The 21,989-nt window shown below is 44.2% G+C and overlaps 1 protein-coding gene across 6 annotated transcripts in view; it reads left to right on the plus strand.

Annotated features, from left to right (window-relative positions):
- Window positions 1–251: 251 nt before the first annotated feature.
- LRRC1 (leucine rich repeat containing 1) overlaps window positions 252–21,989 on the plus strand; it is an 89,099-nt gene continuing 67,361 nt past the window's right edge. For 5 of the 6 annotated variants that reach the window (XM_072331810.1, XM_072331814.1, XM_072331811.1 and 2 more), the window contains exons 1-2: window positions 252–495; window positions 9,852–9,969. In XM_072331810.1, the coding sequence (XP_072187911.1) occupies window positions 337–495; window positions 9,852–9,969 (277 nt within the window). In that variant the 5' untranslated portion in view covers window positions 252–336. Of the gene's footprint in view, window positions 496–5,249; window positions 5,329–9,851; window positions 9,970–21,989 lie in introns of those variants that run through there. The other variant, XM_072331812.1, reaches the window with a different exon arrangement.

A 21,989-nucleotide genomic window follows, 5' to 3' on the forward strand; every position in this document is an offset into this window, starting at 1 on the left:
GCGCGGCGTCCGCCAGCAGCGCAGCGCCCGGCGTCCCGCGATGCCCCTGCGGGGCCGGCAGCGGCCCGCCGAGGGACAATAGGGGGCTGCTCTCGCCGCGCTTCGGCTCCCGCCTGCCGGTTTCCCCCCCCCCCCACCAACCGCCTCCCGGGGCCGGCGGCGCGCTCGCCCGGGGCCGCTTCCCTCCGCCGGGACGCGCTGGATGCGCGTTGCCGCCGTCTCGCCGGGTCCCGCGGCGGCGAGCGGCCGGCGGGGAGGGGGCGGCGGTGAGCGGCGTCGCCCGCCCCGCGGCCCCCAGCGGCCCGTCCCCCCGGCGGGGCGGCGCGCTCCGCGGCGATGTTCCACTGCATCCCCCTGTGGCGGTGCAACCGTCACGTGGAGTCCATCGACAAGCGGCACTGCTCGCTGGCCGCCGTGCCCGAGGAGATCTACCGCTACAGCCGCAGCCTGGAGGAGCTGCTGTTGGACGCCAACCAGCTCCGCGAGCTGCCCAAGGTGAGCGCGGGGAGGGGAAGGGGCGGGCGGGGCGAAACCGGTTCCAGAGCCGCCGCGTCGCCCCGAGCGCGGCGGAGGGAGGGCGCAGGTGAGCAGCCCGGCAGGTGGCCGCAATGGGGGAAGCTGAGGGGCGGCCGTGTGGGGCCCCATGGAGTCCTGCGACCGGGCAGGGGGCCGTCAGCGTGAGGAAAACGTGGAGCTGTTGGAGTGGGTCCGAAGGAGGGACGCGATGGGATGATCGGAGGGGTGGAACGCGGCTCCTGTGAAGGGAGGCTGAGGGAGCTGGGCTTGTGCGGTCTGGTGTAGAGGAGGGTCCGGGAAGAACTCACTGTGGCCTTTTAGTACTTAAAGGGAGCTTCAGGCAGGAGGGAGATCGACTTTTTACACGGGCAGGTAGTGATAGGGGGAATGGTTTTAAACTAGAGGCGGGGAGACTGAGATCAGGTGTTGGGGAAGTTTGTCGTGGAGAGGAAGGTGAGGCGCGGGCTGCCAGGGTGGCTGTGGGTGCCCCGACCCTGGAGATGTTCAAGGCCGGGCTGGATGGGGCCCTGGGCAGCCTGAGCTGGTGCTTGATGTAGCAGTCAGCAGCCCTGGGCACAGGAGGGAGTTGGAACTGGGAGGTCTTTAACATCCCTTCCGACCAGAGCCGTTCTACGATTCTAAATGTCTTTGCTCCCCATTATTTCTGCTCCCCACTTTGTTTTCTCCTTTTCTGTATGGAGGCACACATGAACCAAGATGAGAACTCCCCTTCTTCCCCTTACTTTTATTTATTTATTTTTTAAATATCTACCCATCGTCCTCTCAGGAACACGAATTAATTTAATAGTAACTCAATAAAAAAATAAATAATTAACCACTTACACAGGGATGCTTTCCCATTTCAGCACTCCTCTTCCTTTCCCAGGCCTCCCTAACCATGCTGCCTCATTACTCAGCAGTGTGCTAGAGAACTTGCCCGTGTTTGTGTTGACAGTGACCTTTCTTAGCTACTACCACTGGTATCTCAGGCTCCTTGCCCTACCCACGCATATTTTCCCTTCCTGCCGTGTCCTTGGATGTCCCAGGATCTTGCTGACTTCCTTCACTCTAAACGCTCGTTCTGCTCCTTGCTTCCCTTCTCTCACCTCCCTTCAGTGCCTGATTCTTGACTGCCCTTGAAGATGGCTTTTTCCTTTGAGCTCTGCTCTCTCTCCCTTTGCTCCCTCCCCTTCCTTGCAGGTTCCATCGTCTCCTCTTGCCCTTCCTGCAGGATGAGCCAGCCTGGTGGGATGTGCTGGAGGAGCCGGCTGTTCTGTTAAGCTTCTGGTGGTTTTCCTCAATACTGAGGTCTCTATATCCTTTCTTGGCAGTTGTGGATGTTTTCCCACAGAACAGCAATTTCTAGCTGTCAACATGCTTCTCACTGCTTGTGCTTTACAAGAGAAATTCAAGAGCTGCACCCTTCAGACTTAAAAATAAGGCCTTTGTCTAGGGCCAGTCGAAGAGTATGGCCCTTGTTAAGAAATTCCTCCTGCATTGGGTGTGCTGTGTACCATCCAAGAGCCGTCCAGTGAATATTTGGTGATTTGACTGAGAAAAACATATTATGTGGGCACCAGTGAGCACAGAGCGACTTAAAAGTGTAGCCTGTGTTTTTCTTCTTAAACCTAAACCATTTTTATTTTCCTTGTGAGTGAAAACTTGAAGGCTAAGCTGTAATGTGCAGCCTATCGTTTGCTGCGTGTCAAGAGCCATACTTGACTGAAGAGTAAGCTTTGTGCCAGATTGCTTTGATAGAAGAAAATAACACATTCTGCAGGATGCATTTCAATAGCTAACCTAATGAAAAGCATCAGGTGAAGATGGGATGCTTTCAGTCCTGTAGATCAGCCCGTGGTCCATTAAGTGTTGTCTCCTGTTCCTGTGCATCGGAATTTAAGGGCCGGTACATCCTGTCAACTTAATTTCTCTGTCCGTAGAATTTGCAATAGAAAATTGAGTCTCAGCATTGTTTTTTTTTCCTCCTATTTCCTAGAAAATGGAACTTTCTTAAGAACCCGTGAAGGCAGTATTTTATGGTAGCTTTCATCTGAAGTCAGTAGTGTTCTTCTCACTGATGAGCAGTGGAAGGAATAACTCTCTCTTGTTTTGCTGCTGTTTTGTCTAACTACTGCTGTGTTGTTTGACTCAAAGGAAAAAGACCACTATCCCATGAGATTCTGTTGTTGCTTACGTGAAGACTCCAATGGGGGGAAAAAAAAAGAGGCAAAATGTTATGTTTGCACTCGGTTTAGCTTAAAGGTCTGCCGAACTCTTTCTTCTTTTGGGGATTATTTATGTGTAGGATTTGTAGACCTAATGTGATGTAACTCGGTCATTTCACTTCTTTCAGCTTACCCAGAGCTCTATCTGTCATCTGTAACTTTTAATTCACCCTGTTCTATGCCAGTGCTTCTCCGTGCTGGCCTTTGGCTGATGTGAGACCACTTCCACAAGGGACCTGTTTAGACAGCGGCCACCTCCCATGCTCCAGTTGTTGTGTTAGAGAAACGTAAGCTGCCGCTTAGCATTCAGCTTGGGCAGTGTCTGTGCGTCTCTTTATTACAGGGGGTGTTGAAATCCGTTATCATACCAGAATCTTGTGAAAGCTCCTTAAGAAAAAGGGCACTCTGTTCTTCTCATACCACTGCTTGTTTTTAGCAAGTACCTCTTAAACTACATTTCACCGTTCTACTATAATTTCTTTCACGTTGCGGCTTGGTTGACAGCTGGTTGTCTGGCGTAGGTAGGAATTGATATTCTAAACTTCTTCTTAAGTTTGTATGCATAGGTTGTAACTGTCCTGTCTTAAAGTGTAAATCTGATAACTTTTATTTGCTTTTTGAAATCGATAGATCTCGTTGGTATTGTGGAGATGTGTGGTATCTGACATGGATGGAGTGCCGTGGTGGATGAATATTGGCTTTTTTAAGCAGGAGAGACTGGGAAGGCAAGGAGAGGAAGTATAACTTTACATTAGAGAGCAGAGGGAATATGTAGAGGTTGGGCTGAATGATGGGCCAGTTGTGAACTGTTTGGGATTGATGTGCATACTAACATTACTGTCTGCTCTAGACTGCCCTATCAGGAAGAAATAAATGGGACCTTCTTCAGATAACTAGAAGCAGCAGCCTTTTGTGCAGACCCAGGTACTCGCAGCAGACCTGAAGACTGGCATTAACTGGATGGACAGCCTAATGGGAGGGAGCAATCCAGGAGGTTTCTGGGGTGTACTGATGACAAATGTCTATCACAGGCTATTCAGGAGTCAACGGGCAGGGGTGCTTTACTGGGCTTCCTGCTTATAAACAAGAAGGGACTGATTGAGATTCATAGGTGGGGCAGCCATGGCTGTAGCAACCACAGTCCTCTTGGTTGCAGTGACTGTGAGATGATGGGGTTTAGAAACCTGACAGAAGGGAACAAAGTGAATAACAGGATCACAGCCACGGACTTAAGGAGAGCAGATTTTGGCATGCTCAGAAATCTGCTTGGAACAGTCTATGGGAGACTGTCCTGAAGAGGAGAGGGATATGGGAGAGAGTTGTTTTTCATTGGTCACCTCCTCAGGAAGCTCAGGAAGGCCATTCCAATGGGCAGGAAAACAAACAAAGGTGACAGGAAGTCTATGTCGAAGAACAAGAGTTGCTGAAACAGACAAAAGGAAGAGTAGTAGAGGATGGAGTGTTGATGGTTGACTCAAGAGTGCCCCAGGGACACTGTATGTGGTTAAGAAGGTCAAAGCCCATTTGGAATTGAATCTAGGGAGGGCTAGTAAGGACAAAACGATAATCAGCAAGTTTATCAGCAGCAAAGGAAAGACTAGGGAAAATTTGCTTTTGAGTGTGGTAAAGAGAATGCTGAAATGGTGACAGAGGACACAGAAAAAACGGAGGCACTGAAATCCTTGTTCATCTTGGTCTCCTAGAAAGACTGGTCTTCTACAATCCTGGGTCCCTGTGATCAATGGGAAAAATCTGGAAAATGGAAGAGTTGCTTTTAGTGTAGGACAGTCGGGTTAGGAAACATTTAAATAATGTGAACATAGACAAGTGCATGGGACCTGGCAGGACGGACCTACAAGTGCTGGGTGAGCTGGCCAGTTTTATTGTAAAGCCACTCTTGGTTATCTTCAGAAGGTCTTGGTGATCAAGGGAGGATCCAGGGAATCAGAAGAAAGGATGTACCTGATCTTCCTTCTTGAAGATAGGAGTCTGAAACTACAGGCTGATCAGCCTCAATTATGGAGGTAATGGTGAAAGTCCTTCTGGAAGTCAGCTCCAGACGGACAAAGGACAAGAAAATGGCATGGAGTTATGGAGGGGAAATTGTGCTTAATTAACTTGATAACTTTCTACAGTGAGATGAATGGCTTGGTGGGGGTGAGCAGTGGATGTTGCTTGTCTTGCCTTCAGCCAGGATTTCAGCACTGTCTCCTGTATCCTCATGGACAAGCTGAGAAAGTCTGGGTTGGATAAGGGAACAGTGAGGTGGACTGAAAAAGGGCTGAGTTGCCGGGCTCAAGGGACAGTCATCTGTGCTATAAAGTCCAGGTGGAGGTCATTCCCTGGTGGTGTGACCAGACATTGATGCCGAGGTCAGTATTACTTAACATCTTCATTAATAAGCTGAGTGATGGGACAGAGTGCTCCATCGGCAAGTTTGCAAATGAGACAAAACTGGGAGGAGGGGGGCAGATCCTTCAGAGGGTTGTTCTGTGATCCGCAGGGACCTTGGCAGGCTGGGGAAATGGACAGAGAGGAACCTCATGAAGCTCAGTATAGAGAAATGAGGAAGAGCACATATCAGCAGGTTTAGCTTTCTCTTCTGGTCGGTGGGGAAGGAATGAGGATACTACTCTTCTCTGCTTGTGATCGCTCTTCTTCTAAGCATGAGGAATGTGTTTGCGTTTGTGCTTATGCAAGAACTTGCTTATTAAACACTCCACAGAAGCAGATAGCTAGAATTCAGCACTGATTCTGCCTTACAAAATGTAACCTTCTCCCTTAGTGTCCTGACCACCGGGCTGTATGTTAGCATAAAGAAAGACTGGGCTTCACCTGCTTTTTTTTTTGCTGAAACCCTGCAACAACACACACACAAATGCGACTTCTGGGGACCAAATCCAAGTGATTCTGTAGTGTGGTGATTCAGAACCTGACTGGAGGGGTGGCGGGAGTTGTGTTGGCCATGTCCTAAGACCGTCTCGTGGGTTTAGTGCTGTTTGCTGTTTTGCTAGCTTACAAAAAGTGAGTTTAGCTTCCATTTGTGTTTGCCTAAAGAAAAACTTGTGACTTTTTTTGAGGTCTTTCTGAAGCAGTACAAAAAAGATGGCGAAAGGATTGATTTCAATTTTAGCTATCAGTGTACTGGAAGAGAACAGTTAACTGGTCAAGGGAAAAGAAGAAATAAAGCAAAGCCTTTCCCCCCTTTGTTTTGTTCACAGTGTAGGAAAAGAAGATGAAGCTTGAAGGAAGATTTGAAGCAGGAATGCAAATCAGAGTTAAAAAGTAGCACGGAGCAATTTAAAAGTAGTGTAATTCTAAAACGTAGATATCCTTCAGCTGGTCATTAACAAGCTTGGAGTAAATTAAACATGGGTGATATTTAAGAATCATGACCTGGTAAGGTACTGTAGTACCACTGATGAATTCTCACAAGCAGAGGCAGCGTGGTGTCAAAGGGGAAACGTGACATAAAAGCAAGCACTTACAAATTGTTAAGCATGTCAGCAACAGCTCAAGTGCATGTGACAACAGAATATGTGAGTCAATAAATCTTGCTCCCGTGTAAATACAACCCCGCAACCCCGGAGATAATTTGCAGCATTCCTATTCTCATTTCTGATGAAAATTGGTCAGTAGATTACATGAGTCTGTAATGTTTGTTGTCTTTGCTTCTAGTAATGACCTTTATGTAGAAACATTGTGCTTGGGACTGCTGTCGTTTATTTGTGCTACCTGTGCCAAATGGAGTTTTGCTTTGCCGTGTCTCTAGTACTGGAAGGCTCTAGTGCTGAAATGCTGCAGCTCCCCTTACACAGCTGTAGCTCCAAGAAGATGTTCCTGCCCTCCTGTGTTTTTGATTTCAGTTGACAGCTGTTTCCATCTATTTATTTTATTTTATTTTGAGTCAGGAAAGGTGCTGAAGAATCCTGGCAGTGTTTTGGGGCATTCATGTTTTTGTTGCACGAGTGGCTCATTCAAGAAATGGGCATCGTTTTGGCCACTTTCCTGAGGGAAAATCTTGAGTTTTATCAAGCCGGTCGGTTTGGCTTAATTCTGTTAACTTCTATTTGTAGAATCAAGAGTGCCACTTGCATCGTAACAAACAAACCCTCCTGGCTCTCGTGAGCTGTTTTTTCTGTGAGTTACTTGCTCATCTCTTCAATCTGCTTTTTCTTTCTTTCTTTCTTCTTCCATTGGTTGACATGAACCCAATTTTGCCAGAGTGAAGTGTTGGCGTGGTTTTATTTTGTATTTATTTTTAAATATATGGCTGGGTGGATGAGGCTTGATTAGTTTTCCAGTGAGAAAAGGGCTCCATTCAAGATGTATAAGAGAAACCTTTGTACATTCTTTGATAGTAAAAAAAGCTTCAATTTAAGGCTGGAAATTGCCACTAAATAGAAAGTTGTAGGCTCTGTTAGTGCTGATGCTCATGGAATTATTTGTCTCATTGAAGCCCCGTTAATTAGGCTGGCTTAACTGAGCAGTATTAAGTGTGTTGCCAAGATACCCATAGAGACGTCGGGTCTGCAATCAAACCCTGCTATTACAGCATGCTGTGGGGATGTTCTGCTGTGCCTTGGGTTGCCTTACGCAGGAGCTGCAATGCGTTTCAGTTCTTGTCACAGCTTTTCAAATAGAAACCGAACTCTATTTGTTGTAATATATTGGAAACAATTCTGATTGGCAGATACTGAAGCTGTAACAAATATTGCTATGTATGTTTACAGTTGCTGAAATCTATTCCACCTGCTGTTGATTCCCTTTCTTCCCTGTGGACTTTTTGACAGGTAAAACAAATACAGCAGGAATGAGTTGTTGTTTGACTTTGCAGCAGTGCTCGAGAGCATTCATGTTGTGCCTTGGATAGGATGAGCAGTTACTGAAAGGGAGTAGGATGTACTGAGCATGCAGGGGTCGTTACGTTCTGTAGTTTAAAGGGATAAGAAAAACAAAGCAAGAAGTTCAAAGAAACACCATTGACATAACTGCACTTCATGATTTTATCAAGGAAACGGTGTCGTGCATTAGAAGTTGTTATGCAAACGAGAAACAGAGCTCCCGCTTTGCATTTATTTTAAGTAGTCTGTTACAGAAACAAGAGTGCCTTCAGGTGTCGCGTAATTTGTTTGTTGCACAGTTGTGCTTTGCACATCCAGTAAATAAATGCTTCCATCCCTGACACTGGGTGAGGTGAGGGCTCCTAAACCTTGCTATGGATACCCACCTCTTTTAGTTGTGTTCTTTCTGTTTTTGCTCATTCGTGATTGTGAAGGATCTCTTGCAAGGACAACTGTTGCTTATGAGAAGATTTTTATCAGTGTTTGTTGCATGGCTCAGCAGCTACAAACTGGCTGAGAAAAAACTCTGCAGCGAGACACCTTTTCAGTAGGCGTTGCCAAGTATTTTTTGGACAGTGCTAGGACAGATTGGGATCTCTTCTGTGGAATGTAATCCTGCTGTGTTTTAACAAATGTGCCTTTAAGTGCTTCTCTAGGCTTCTGTCTGACTGTTGGTTTTGTCACATTAACAAATATTTAACAAAGAAAAAGATGCCCTTGGTTTAGAAGATGTTAATGATAGGAAAATATAATAATGAATTGAGTGATATGCAGTATATGTACTCCAGCACCTAAAACAGAGAAACAAAAAACACCTCCAAAAACCCCAACCAACCTCACACAAAAAACCCCCCCACAAAAACAACAACAAAAAACCCTCACAAAATTGAGGTGCTCATTTCCAAGAATGGATCACAGGTAATCAAATGGGCTGTTTCTGACTGCTGTGCCGAATCACAGAATCACCAAAGTTGGAAAAGACCTACAAGATCATCCAGTCCAACCATCCACCCGTCACCAATAGCTCTCACTAAACCATGTCCCTCAACACAGCGTCCAAACGTTCCTTGAACACCTCCAGGGCTGGTGACTCCACCACCTCCTTGGGCAGCCCATTCCACTGCCTGACCAGTCTTTCAGAGAAGTAGTAAAGAAAGTGCCTGTGCAGCCCAGGGGCACAAAGCTCAACATCTGAGGGGTCCATCAAGGCTCCACACAGTTAACAGTATGGCATTCTGCCCCTGTCCCCACCGCTTGCAGTCCCTTTGTCAAATGCCTGTCTGGAAGAGAGGAAAGCTGTGATAAGGGCTCTTGGCTCTCACTATGGGTACCTGTGTCTTAGCAGCTTTTTAAAGACCGTTTTCCTTTCAATTAGTAGCTGCTTCTGCACCTGATAAGTGTTGTGCAGGGCTGCTGCCACTCACAGCGCAGTGAAGTTGCCCTTTGCATGCTTGGCTGGTGTCATTTGATGTCTCTTTTGTCCTGAGGGCTGCCAGAATGTAGCCTGGGGGCACAGTTAGTGTTCTGCCTGCTTTGCATGCACTGTCCATCCCTGTTGTTCCTGTAGTTGGTGAGCAATTATTGCAGCATGTGCTGTCACCCTTGGATGTAGACTGCAGAAACATGGCAGTACGTATGCCTGCGTGAGAGGCTGGAGAACCTGATCATAAAGCCAGATGGTAGTTTGGGTTCCTCTTTGAGCCTGAGAGGCTTGAAGTCATGTGCATCACACACAACTTTCATTAGCCCTTCTGAAATGGGGCCACTCTCCAGACAGGAACGTGGGATTTATGAGCCTGGAAAGGAAGTGTTCCTGGGGGAGAACAGCTCTGTAACCTAGTTGGTTCCTGCAGTTGCCTGCTACAAAGACCTTGGCAGCCCCTCTGTGTGGGTTTTCTGGATCATCCCTTAGAAGTGCCTCTGTGCATTAACTTCCTAATGAGCCCTGGTGTGTAATTAGGATGCTTTTAATTACCCTGATGGATAACCTCACCCCATTAATGATTTTGAAGCAGGCACTCTAGTGTGGAGCTGCTGTGATCTTTACTAGCTAGCTTTGCAGTTAGTGTCCGCATGTAAAAAGTAAAGCGTTCGTTCTGATGCAGTTCTGAAAGAGGTCTGCATCACTGATTCTAAGCAACAGCTGCAGCTCAAATGAGGTGAGCAGCTTTCAATGTAACTTTCACATTCTGTTGTTGCTCATCGCTTTTTGTATTCACGTGAGTTTTACGAATGTCTTCTGACACTGAGTTTCTCTTTCTTTCAGCCTTTCTTCCAACTCGTGAAGTTACGGAAACTTGGACTTAGCGATAATGAAATCCAGCGGCTCCCTCCAGAAATAGCGAATTTCATGCAGCTGGTGGAACTCGATTTGTCTCGAAATGGTAAGCTGCAAGGTTAATGTGTTTGGTTTTATACTGTCGTATCACATGATCTACACAGCTGGGTTAGTAGCATTTTTCTGTCTCTGAAGCTGCTATCTGTGTCTTGCAGAATGCTTTTCTGTGTGATGCCTGGATTTACCTGAAGTTCTAAATGTAAAGGAGGGAATGAGGAGGGGCAGTGGTAGAAATACGCCAGGAAAATAATGCTTGACTTTATTCTGCCTTTCTGAAAGCCTGCTTTATTTTCCAGTTTATAGAATGCTTTAAACCCTATATAAAAATCCATGTCAGATACCACACATCTCCACAATACCAATGAGATCTATCGATTCAAAAATTGGGATATTTTTTATATCTTACTACATTGATTCTTTCCCTGAGCTCTCAAAAATGCTTAGAATTTAAAAAGAGATTGAGAGAAAAGAGAACTCCCGTCTGTCCCAAAAAAGGTACCTCTGGGTTAGAAATCCACTTCTTTCTGCTCCCCTCTTTGCCTGTCATTACCAAGAGTCAGAGTGCTTGTGTTTCTTGTTTTGCTTCTGGTAAAAGGATGTTTTGTTGCTTATGGAGAGAAATTCTGAAAAGGATGCTGGGAGAAACTGTGTTTTAAAATATGTTGTTAGAAACCATATGGGTTTGTCATTCTGCTGTTAAGTTGCTGATGCTGCTTATATTGTCCTAAGCCCCGGTGGAGTGAAACTGGGTTGGATTTTGGCTGTTTTCTTGTATCCTGGTGAACTCAGCAATTCTCAAAGAAGGTCAGGGCCTGCTGGGTCACCTTTAAGCAGCCTTATGACCCAGTGGTCTAGAAACAGTGAATCAGTGTTAACAAATTAGAGCAACTGTCAGCTATTTTTGCTTCCTTGTATTCCTCAGATATGCACAGAATGCTCTCTGAGGTGTGTGACGGGTGGGCTGGGAAGGGGCATGGCTGTGCAACCTTGTAAATAAGAGAGGGGTGTAACTGAATGTTAGGAGAAGAAATAGTGCAAAAGGAAGCCTTGTTTTCATTACACTGATACCACATTGACTCTTTGTCACAGAAGAACATTCAGTGGTCACCTCACCTTCCTGTAACTATCTGCATTTTGCATCTACCCTTTATTTGGTGCTTTTAATGCAATCTGGCAATATAACTGATGGAGCGGAATGAGTCTCTAGGCAGTTTTTGAAGAAAAAAAAAAACAACAACACAACTCTGTGAACCATATAATGTTATGCACATTTGCAAGCCTTGCAAGAGAAGGAAACTGGAAAGAAATCATCTGAGAAACAGAAAAATGGCATTAGTTAAAATGTTTTAGAGATACACGAGCATTCGTCGGTGCAGTATTTTTGGCTACTGAGCTTGGCTGAGATTGGTGCTGTCTGTGACAGATCTCTGTAAAAAGGAAATACTGTGTTGGCTGAGTAGTTCTTTCTGCAAATGAATTGCTAGCTGCAAAAGAGCTGATGGAGCAGAGCCATGTGAACTATTGTCAGCCTGACTTGAAAGTTGGCTTGAGAGCTCAACTGTAACAAGAACAGATGGTGTGAACATTTATGGCCGGGTAGATGCATGCGTGTCATTAGAAGTTACTGCACAAGGAAGTGTTTTCTAAAGTGATGTGTTGGACGTATGCAGGTTGCGGGAGGCAATTGCTTTCCTACATCCAAAGTTCAGTGTTAATTATGCGTTTTATTGCGTTGCTGATTCCTCTCTGTGATTCATTGCAAAAGGTGACTGGTACTGCCTTCCCAGAGGACACTCACAGTTAACACCCGATTTGACTCTTCGGTTTAACACCAAAACACACCATGAGGTGATACATGGAAACCGCTGCAGAAGATGACTGATGTTACTTTCCACTGTTTAGTCATGTTTTGGTTGTCTCGCAACTCATTTGGCTCTCTGAGTGAAAAGGCAAAACACGCACCATATGTGATGCTGCAGGGGGAAATTCTCACACGAGATTCTGGCTATTTTGCAATATTTTTTTGTTTCTTAGCTTTTGTATTTTGAACCCAATTTCCAATACGTTAGATCTGCAACCTGCCAAAGATTTCTCCCGTTCAGTTGTTTTACATTTCCTCACTTTTTGTTTTTCTAATTACTAAACTACTTGGAAAAAAAAAATAAATCAAACAAAAAATAGGAACTCTTTGTATTCCTTTCAGGCGCAGAAAAACAGCCTGGCTTTTCAAAATGCACTGTGCTGCATGAATAGGAAAGTGTGATGGTGACATCTGAACTTGGGAAATAAGAGATCATTGTTCTGTGTTTTTTTGTTATTTTAGCTGTCACTGCGCTAATTGCTTTCAGTTCTGGCCGTTCTGTTTCCTCAAGAGCTTAAAAATGCAAATATAAATTCATTTAGCGATCTGTGTACGGTAGTAGCCCTTTATATTTTAACCTCTCGTCAGAGGAGGAGGATGAAAGTCTTTTGAATAAACAAAGTACTTCTATCTCCCTCTTAATAAAATGGTAACGCGTTGTCCTTCCTCGTCCTCCTTTGCACTTTGTTTGATCTTTGAAGTTCCCTGAGCTGTTGTGTCAGTCATACAGCTGAACTTCAGGACACCGCCAGGCCGTGGTGGAAGCATTTTCTCTGCATTTCGTGCAGTGGTGATGTGCTGTATTTGGAGGTGGATCGATGCCCTCCGGTAGGATCTCTCCTGGCTCTCTGGCACCGGCTCCAGCTGCCTGTGCAGTGCGGCATTATGTGCTTTCAATGTAGCGCTAGTCCACAGGCCTTCAGAAAAGGTGAGCAGGGAAACTCTTCAAGTGTGGCTTTCTTAAATTCCCTGGTGCTTTACAGTATCTGAGACACAGCCATATATGTAAGATTGAGCTACGTTGTTGATCTTTTAAGCAGTTTTTGGTTAATGACAAGGTATCAAATTGCAAGATTCTTTCAAAGTAAATGTGAAAATCTTTTGCAGACATAAGCTTGATGTTCCTGTGCTCTTTGTGCACTGTGTGGAGCATACGTGAATGAGCTCTGGTTACAATAAGTAAGACGGACTTAGAATCATAGAATAGAATCACTGGGGTTGGAAAAGGCCCTTATGATCACCTAGTCCAACCATCCACCCATCACCAATAGCTCTCACTAAACCATGTCCCTCAACACAACATCCAAACATTCCTTGAACACCTCCAGGGTTGGTTACTCCACCACCTTCTTGAGCAGCCCATTCCAGTGCCTGACCAGTCTTTCAGAGGAAACGCGCAAGGGGAGGAGGATCTGGGGGGAAGGCTAAGAGCTGTGTGATCTTGAAGTTTTCTTTTTGCATGTTAATGCTGTTTTTAATTCCTTTATGAGGATGAATTAATGTAGATTTCATAGGAAGCATCCCCCCCATGTTTTCTAGCCTTGATGAGGCTGATGTTTGAGCAAAGGCTGAATGAAAAGTCCAAAGACAGGAATATCAGAGGGCAGAGGAAGGCTTTGCTGAGTAGATAGCATAGTGAGGGTGAACACTTGAAGTTGTCTGTAGGTGCATTTCATCTCTGCCCATCGGTGTCTGGTTGTTCAGGCAGCTGGTGAGCCGGTTCAAAGCAGACCTGCTACATTTTAACAATGGGTGCTGGAGCTTTTGGGGTTACTGGCAAAGATATGTCTGAGTGTTCCAGGTAGCATCTTCTGGACTTGATGATCTCTAGAGGTCCCTTCCAACCCCTGCGATTCTGTGATTCTGACACACAGAACTCTACTGCTCGTCTGCTGTGTCTGCGATGACTGCAGATCCTTCTGAAGCCCCAGATTTAAGTAAATCCTGTCCAGGATTCTCACATCACCAGGGAGTTTTGCACGGACTCCGTCTTGCTGAAGCAAATGCACATAGTTTGGGCAGGGCTCCTGTACTTTGCATTGAGCTTCAGAACTAGTCTTTGTCTATGTGGTGCAGAAGACAGATTCTGCTCTAGGCAGAATAAGAAATGCTTGTGTGCTCTGTGTTTTTCTACAGCACGAGGGACCCACTCTCAGTCTCCAAAGACCCTGCGAGTCAGAAAAGTAATGCAGTCCAAAGGAAGGAAGCTGTGCTTGAATTCCTGCAGCTCTTTCTGTGCAGCTCAGATGGTGCTGTGCTTAAGTTTCCTTCTCTCCAGAAGCACGTGCTGCTGTTTGAAATCCCTTGGCAGTGTAGCATCCTGCTGCCCATGCTGCTGGTCCCAGAGATTTCTTGCAGCATCCTCTCCTCCTTTTTTTCTTCACTACCCCTGGGGGCGAAACTCACAGAGCTTAGAGCCCTGCCATCTCACACTCATTACCGTGTTAATGGCCTTTCTCCTTCTGTAACTTCTTCCAGACAAGAGGGATACAGCATAAAGTTTCTGCAGTTAATGTAACACAAGCTTACATGCAGGATTACGTATGCTGTGTGTGTAAGCTGTGCTGCTGCAGATGTGGCTCATTCCTTTTTGGTGTATCCCTGCTACAAGAACGTTTTCTTGTTTCTCTGCCTTTGATAAGTATTAAATCCTCCAGATTCCACTGATACACTTTTCCTGATATTGCATGTTCTTTAAAATGCCCCACAGGTGTTAACCTGCTTAGTAAGAGTGTTTTTATCTGAAGTAAGTTACTAGCTGGTGTAATTTCTCATAATAACCTATTATAGTGTGGAGTCCTGGATCTTTTTTAACTTTTTAAACCTTCTGTACCTTTCCTAGCCTTTGACAGGTGGCTCAGCAGCTCGTTTCAGTTTCAGCCACAGCAAACCTCTGTGAGCTTTTGCACCAGATCGTGGCTGCTGGGCATCCGTGGCCCCTTTTCTCCAGTCAGTGGCCAGGACCCCCCCAGGTGTGGGAGCCGCATTGCCCGGTGCTGCTGTGTGCCCCTGCCTGCGATGAAGGCTAACCCTCGTGCCTGTGTGGGGGATGAGCCTTTTGTGCTTGTGTACATGTTTGCTGTCTCTCTGTGATAAAAGCCTGGCAGGCTTCTCTGCTGCTACTCTTTGTGTTCTCATTAAACATGCTTAGCAAGAACTTAGTCATGCAATGGATGTAATGGATGTAGACCAGATCTGTGCTGCCTGTTGTTCTCTGGCTGGCAGCAAGTCAGTAGTGATCCTCTGTGGAAGCTCTCACTAACCTTCAAGTTTTCTCTTGTGTCCAAGCCCTGAGTTTCAAAGCAGTGGAAAAGTATTAAGTGGATTTTGATGGTCTCTGTAGATGGATTATGCTGGCTCTGTTTCTGACTCCTGTCTCTATGCTGCTGTGATCAGTTACTTTGTGAACTCAGGAGTGATAGGTTTGCTGTGGCAGCTACTAAAGCAATCTGTATGTGGGCAGATCTTGTTAAGACATATTTGACTCAGCATGATGCCGAGTCCTCAAAACCTTAAAGTGGTTCTTTACTCTGATTTCCATTAACAATAATATTTCAATTTAATATGTGCAGTTGGTTCTGTGCTGTGGAAATCGCTGTTAGTTTAATAACCATTTCTGCTGGTTAAACTGAGCTTATGTCTGTTGATAGTACAGTGTTGGATACAAATGTGGTGAAATCAAGATCTGCGTTTTAAAGTCCCGTCTTAATGCAGTTGCTACATCATGGCAAATATGCAGTAGTTTATGTAAAAAATAATTGCAGGTTCCTCAGGAGCATCCAAACAAGAGCAGCACGATAATGTGAGATGACCTGTTGCTGCTAAGGGCTGACAATCTGACCTGTGATCAATGAAGTCGATTTCTGGCACCTGCAAGCTGGTGTTCCAGATGCAGAGAACCTCCTTTTACCTTTTCCCTACTCCCCAAATGGCTTATGTTTGTAGACTGGGAAATTCTTATTTTACACGATCTTCAGTCTTTGCCCCTCTCCTCTGTGCTGATGATCTAGTTGATATTACTGCTTTTTATTTGAAGGGTTTATTCTTTTCAGCTACTTTACAATCTAATTAAAAGTCTGTTTACAGTTCTTAGTCATCCTCAGAACAACACAGTCACTGCATATCGTGTGATGTGTACATCTTAATCACAGAGTATTTTAAAGCTTTGTTAAGATGCTTTGTGCGCTCACATGGTTGATATACAGAACATCGCTTAATGCAGCAGGACGGATTGTAATCCTTCCTTTACTCTGTAGGGCTTCAGCTTGCTTGTTTGTGCTAGGGCATGCATACCAATGCTTTCTGTTTTTATTCGGCTGTCTGATATCAGAGACATACCTGTCATCCTTTCAATTGAGTTACCTCCCTTCTGCCCACAGAGTGGGTAAGCATTCCCACAAAAAGCCAGATAACTGCTATTTTCAAACTAGAAGTACTGACCAAGAGGAAGAGGCCTGAATGCTTGTTTCAAAGCAGCCTGAGCTGGTGACCCAGCTGTTTTGCAGTGAGAACATCAACTAGGTGGGCAGAAGCACTCTTAGGCTTCTGATCCTGTCCTGTAGTTCCACTCACACTACACCCTCTCATGTAACAACTGCTGCTTTTTGATCTTTGGTGCAACCTCAGATGTCTCTGTCTGCCTCTGCTGTGCTTCTCCAGCATCTGAACCCTCAACCGCGGAAGTCCTCTTCCCCTCACTTGGCACTAGTGGCCCTGACACAAATAGGCTGGTCTGGTTCTGGCAGTAAGTAGTAAGCTGAGACATTTCTGTAAGTTAATACTTGCTCAGTGGGCAAGAAAGAAAAAGAAGGCAGGAAGATGTGTGGTGAGGCAGTATGGTTTGCAAACAGACATTTGTTGTTAAAACATTCAGCTGCTAGTTTAGGTAGGCTGCTTTTTTGCCTTTGGAACTGCTTTGTGTCCTTTGTGTGCTCCTTTTCCTGTGATAGATAGTTCGTACCTGACAAGAATGCATACTATGGATGTACTCACTGTAACCCTTGTTGTGAACGCCTGGAAGCCATGGGATATCCCACCAGTGACTGCTGTAGTTTGTATAGCGGCAGATACTACTGCTGATAGTGATAAGCTCTAGCCTATGTCTGGCAATCAGGCAAGTGATTTTATTCTTGTTTGTTTGGTGCTAATTGGTAGTAAGGCTGCCCAGCTATAGACCAGAAGAAAACTGGTTTTTCACTCTTTCAAATAGTTGCTTGCTGACAGTGTTTGTTTGGCCTTCTGAATAATTTTTGGACAATTCTAAGTTCTGTTGGGATGTTTTCTTTGTATTCTCTCCTGAGGTTAGTTAGTTCTCTTCTGAGGTTAGTTTAAAATGTGAGCTAAAAGCACAATATCATCTTTGTATCTCAAATGTGAATTTTAGGGATTGATTCATAAAGAAAAGTGCTGGGGATGAAAAATGTGAGTGGTCAGGCACTGGAATGGCTGCCCAGGGAGGTGGTGGAGTCTCCATCCCTGGCAGTGTTCAAGAAGTGTCTGGATGAGGAGCTGTGAGATCTGCTTTAGTGGCTTGTGGCAGCAATGGTAATAGGAGAACGGTTGGGGTGGATGATCTTGTGGGTCCTTTCCAACCTTGTGATTCTATGATTCTATGTCTACTGCAGACTACTAGATTTTCTTGCAACACAGTGATTTTTCTATCATGGCAAATTATGCCAAATTGTTCTGTTTTTCTAAGGGATCTGTGCTGGTTTAGGTATCTAGCAACTTTGATATGTATCTAGCAAATTTGATAGCTTCATCCAAATTCAAGAGGAGACACAGGTTTCAAAGGTGGAGCTTTTCTGAAAGCAGTAGGCCAAGCTGGAAACAGAAACCTTTGGTCAAGCATTAAATGTCAATCCATATGGGAGTGACATAAAATAAATACTTCGGTTTGTGGGTAATCTAGATTTAAGATCACAAAATGAAGATCTTCAAACAGGCTTTGTTTGCTCTTTTCTTCCCTGTAGAGCTACTTGGGGCTTTTCATGGAGAAGGTTAGATGCCAATAAATACACAGCTTGATTGTTGCAATGCTTACACAGTATCTGTCATCCACAGGTAGAATACTAGTTTTAACTTTCCTTTTTTTCCTTGCTTTTACAAAATACATTTCCAATCTGGATGTGGCTCTGGGCAGCCTGGTCTGGTAGTTGGTAACCCTGCACATAGCAGGAGAGTTGAATCTAGATGACCACTGTGGTCCTTTTCAATCCGTGCCACTCTATGATTCTGTGATTTAATTTCTGCTAACTTCAAGGTCCAAGACAGAAATCCTCATAAAAGCATCTCCTACCCTTGCTTAACACTCTTGCTGTTAGGTGCTGATGAAAAGCAGATGTAATTCCTTGCTGAGCTCCATCTCTTCTGCTGAGTTCACCTGGAACTGCTGTTTCCCTGTGATCTAATCTTTGAGTTTCCATCAGCCGCGGCCCTTTCCCTCACGTTTGCCATTTGCAGTGTGTGATCCCGTGTTTCTGATTGTTGCTGCAGTTGAGAAGGAGGACAGTCTGTTGATTTTTTGCATGTAACTGTTCAAAAAGCCAGCTTGTTTTTAAGTCTTCACACAGTTTTCTTTTAAGTAAGGTGCTTACTCTCTATGTAGTTATGAAATGCTCTTTTGTGAGCAACATTTTTCCCTGTTTCTCACCTCCCTTGGAAGAGGGAAGTGTAGAGAAACGAGGAGGAGGAAGAGATATACTTACCTCGTTTCAGTTTGTTGTTAATTAAATAGTAAGGGATTTGGCTGAGAAAACCCAACCTGAACCTGTTTGTGTATTTTCCATAAAGCTGTAAGGGCGGTTCTTTAAAGAGCTGTTTCTTTAGTGTCTTGTATATCCTCAGCCTCAGAGTTTCAAAAGGAAAATGTTACAACTTGTACAAGAGCCACTCAATCATAATAGACTTTGCAAGAACAACACGACTCCTGTCACATTTTGTCCCAGAAACTGTAACACTTCAGGTAAAGAGCTGATTACTTCATCCTTCAGGGCTTGTAGCAGAGCCTTCTGACTTTTAGAACAGAAAAAAAAGCAACAAGCTTATCATTCCACTTGTCATGTTCTTAGTGTGGAAAAGGAGGGAGGTTTAACCCTTTTCCAACCGTCCTGCTGGAGGAAGCAACCCCTCAGGAAGCAGCTTCGGGAAAGGGAGAGAGGTGCCCTGTTGCTGTCTGTGTGATAACAACCTCCTCAGCTGGGCTTTGCAGCTGAAGAGCACTTTGCAAAGACAAATAAACATTTGCAGCACAAATTCCTCCTCGCAAGGCATTTGATTAATTGAATAGTTTGCTCCTCTTGAGCTTGGAAGGTGGAGGAGGTGGTGGTGAGCAGGGTGAAAGAGCTCTTACAAAGGCAGGCTTCAGCCTTTGTAGCGTAAAGGCTTGGATGGCAAGGACCACTTGGAGTTGGCTTGAAGCTGAAAGAGAGGAGATTTAGGTTAGTTATTATGAAGAAACTCTTCATGCAGAGGGCAGTGAGGCAGTGGCTCAACTGCCCAGAGAGTAGTGGGTGCCCCATCCCTGGAGGTGTTCAGGGCCAGGCTGGGTGGCCCCTGGGCAGTTGAGCTGGTAGGGGGCAGCCCTGCCCACAGCAGGGGTTGGCACTGGGTGGGCTTTTAGGTCCTTTCCAACCCAAGCCAGTCCATGATTCTGTGAAAGGGAAGGGGAACCTCGTAACTCCTACTTTGCTCAAGCACCACAGTGTTTGATGATTTAATGGGCTAGCTGGGCCTTTAACTCATGCATATATGTGTAATGTGAGAAGAGACAGGGGAAAATTCTTCCATGTATTGAACAGGATGAATGTGATCTGTTTAGTGTCTGGTTATCTGTCTCTTGAGGAATAGTGCTGCCTTGTTTCATAGTTTTCAAGTCTGTAATGGGTTTGCTGGATATAATTGTGATGTGGCTCATAGATGTGACTCATCAACCAGCCCCACCAAAGCAGAATGCTCCATGTTGCCTTTGCAGCTGAAAGTAGCTCTGGTCTAATGGTCCTCTTGCAGCCTCTGACCTTCTTGACCATTGCTATCTTGATACTGATAATTGGAAATGATGTTCACTGTTGCAGAGTATGTAAAGAATGCTGGCCATGTAGGCTTTGGATAAAGAAAAGAATATAACCAGGTTTTCAAATGTTATATAAAGACAGAGTAAAAAGTGCCATACAAAAGGTTTTATCAATTTAAAATGAATATTTTCTTCCTCCCAACTCCTGTAGCCATCAGAGGAAGGAAAAAAGGGATGAGAAAGAATTGGGGCATATTGCTGTTCTAAAAAGCTTCAATAAAAATGGATTAGCAGAAAGTAAAAGGATTTTTTATAAGTAATTCTCACACTGAGACAGTACAGAATTCCCAAGGATGATGCACATCTGAAGAGGCATCTTGAATAGAAATGTGTGTGTCTATATATGTATATATGTATATACGCTCTTATGTACATGACTGCCGCTTTTTGCTGGCATGAATTTTCTCCTGCCAGTGCATTTGCATTGTCATACGTCACAGGGCTTATGTTTGGTTATAGCTTTACTATGAGCAGTGCTGCACGATCTGTATGCCAGAACATCTGGGAGCATCATATAAATGTGGAACATTCATCAGTGTGTGGTATTAGAAGAATTGTAGATATTTAAGTAGGATTTGAGTCAGTTATCCAGCAGTGGCAAGAAAAGCATTCTAACTTACTGCTGCTGATGTTGGCAGTGATTTATGTGTTAATGTCTGTAACAAAACCTAGTAGTAAGCAGTAGTGGCAAAAGCTGCTCAATCCATTAGGAGATAGATGGACTTTTTAATGTACTTTGATATACTACGTTGCATTTCAGTTAATTATGCCAGTGTTTCTATTATGGAATGTCATCACCTCTGCTATAATAATCACTCCAGATTTTTTTGTCGTATACTAAAACGCTCCTTTTCTATTCTGAGCTTATTTGTTCAAAATAATCCTATAGTAGTCATCATGCATAGTGATAAAATGTCTGCTAGTAATCTGCTTCTGTTCTGGCTGATAAATCTTTTTAATATTTATATTTCAACCTTGTTTTGCTTACTGAATATATAACAATCCTCAATCCAAAGGGATGGACTGATGGTTTTGTTTTCTTTTTTTTTCTATTCTTCATCCATTTTGATAGAGGAGAAAAGTAAGTCACAGAAGCATCAGCAGCAGGAGGAAAATGCACTTGAAGTGCAAAGAATATGGAACTGGAATTTCTCTTATTTTTCTTGTGTCTGTTATCATTTTCTACTGATAAGTCTTGCTCATGTAATGATTTTATATCCTGGAATAAGTAGGCTGAGAAAGTATGCGTTCATTCAAGAACTGATCTTGTTGTTTGCAAGTGTATCCAAATTAAGAATCATAGAATCACCAAGGTTGGAAAAGACCTAAAAGATCATCCAGTCCAACCGTTCACCTATTACTAATAGCTCCCACTAAACCATGTAAATAAACCATGTAAATAATTTGTGTGCAGCTGTATTGCAATTAATGTTGGAGTAAATTTTACATAGTTCAGATGTTATCTTTCACAGATGATAGCTAAGACTTGTAAAAGCAGGAGATTATCAATGTAGTTTGGCTTAAGAATGCATAGAAATAGAAGAGGAAACATTTATGGCATGGCAGTGAAGCCACACGTTGATAGAGTCACTGAAAATGTATCTTCTGCTTTATAGGTATGCATATACCTATATATATGCTTTGTAGTTATGTATATACCTGTATACATGTGTATATAGGTTGTTTTCCAAAACAAAATAGTTACTCGAAGTTTGCTTTTTAGTTAATTAAGGAGAATAACTCACACACGATATGCTCATCTGTATACAGAAGAGGTATTTGTGCACATAGATGCATGCCCACTGACTGGGCTGCAAAGACACAAGTTGTTTTGAGTCATCTGAGGATGTAAAATAGTGTTGTTCCTTTCAGGAGTGACAAATAGTACCTGGGTTCCCATAGTTCAAAACAAAGATGTACTCTGAATTAATTAAAGCTCATGTTAGATGATGTGTAGTTTTGATGTGAAGGAGAGGGTGAGTGAGTGGGACAAAGCTATTAAAAAACAAGTGAACCAATGCAGTTCTATTCATTTTCCAACTGGTTATCCAGAGAAGGGTGGTATGAGGAATAGGTGGTGGATAATGAACTTCTGAACTTGAAGCTGATAAGCAGAACTTTCAGCGTCTGTGCT

This window comes from Excalfactoria chinensis, chromosome 3, assembly GCF_039878825.1.
Source record: "Excalfactoria chinensis isolate bCotChi1 chromosome 3, bCotChi1.hap2, whole genome shotgun sequence".
Lineage (NCBI taxonomy): Eukaryota > Metazoa > Chordata > Aves > Galliformes > Phasianidae > Excalfactoria > Excalfactoria chinensis.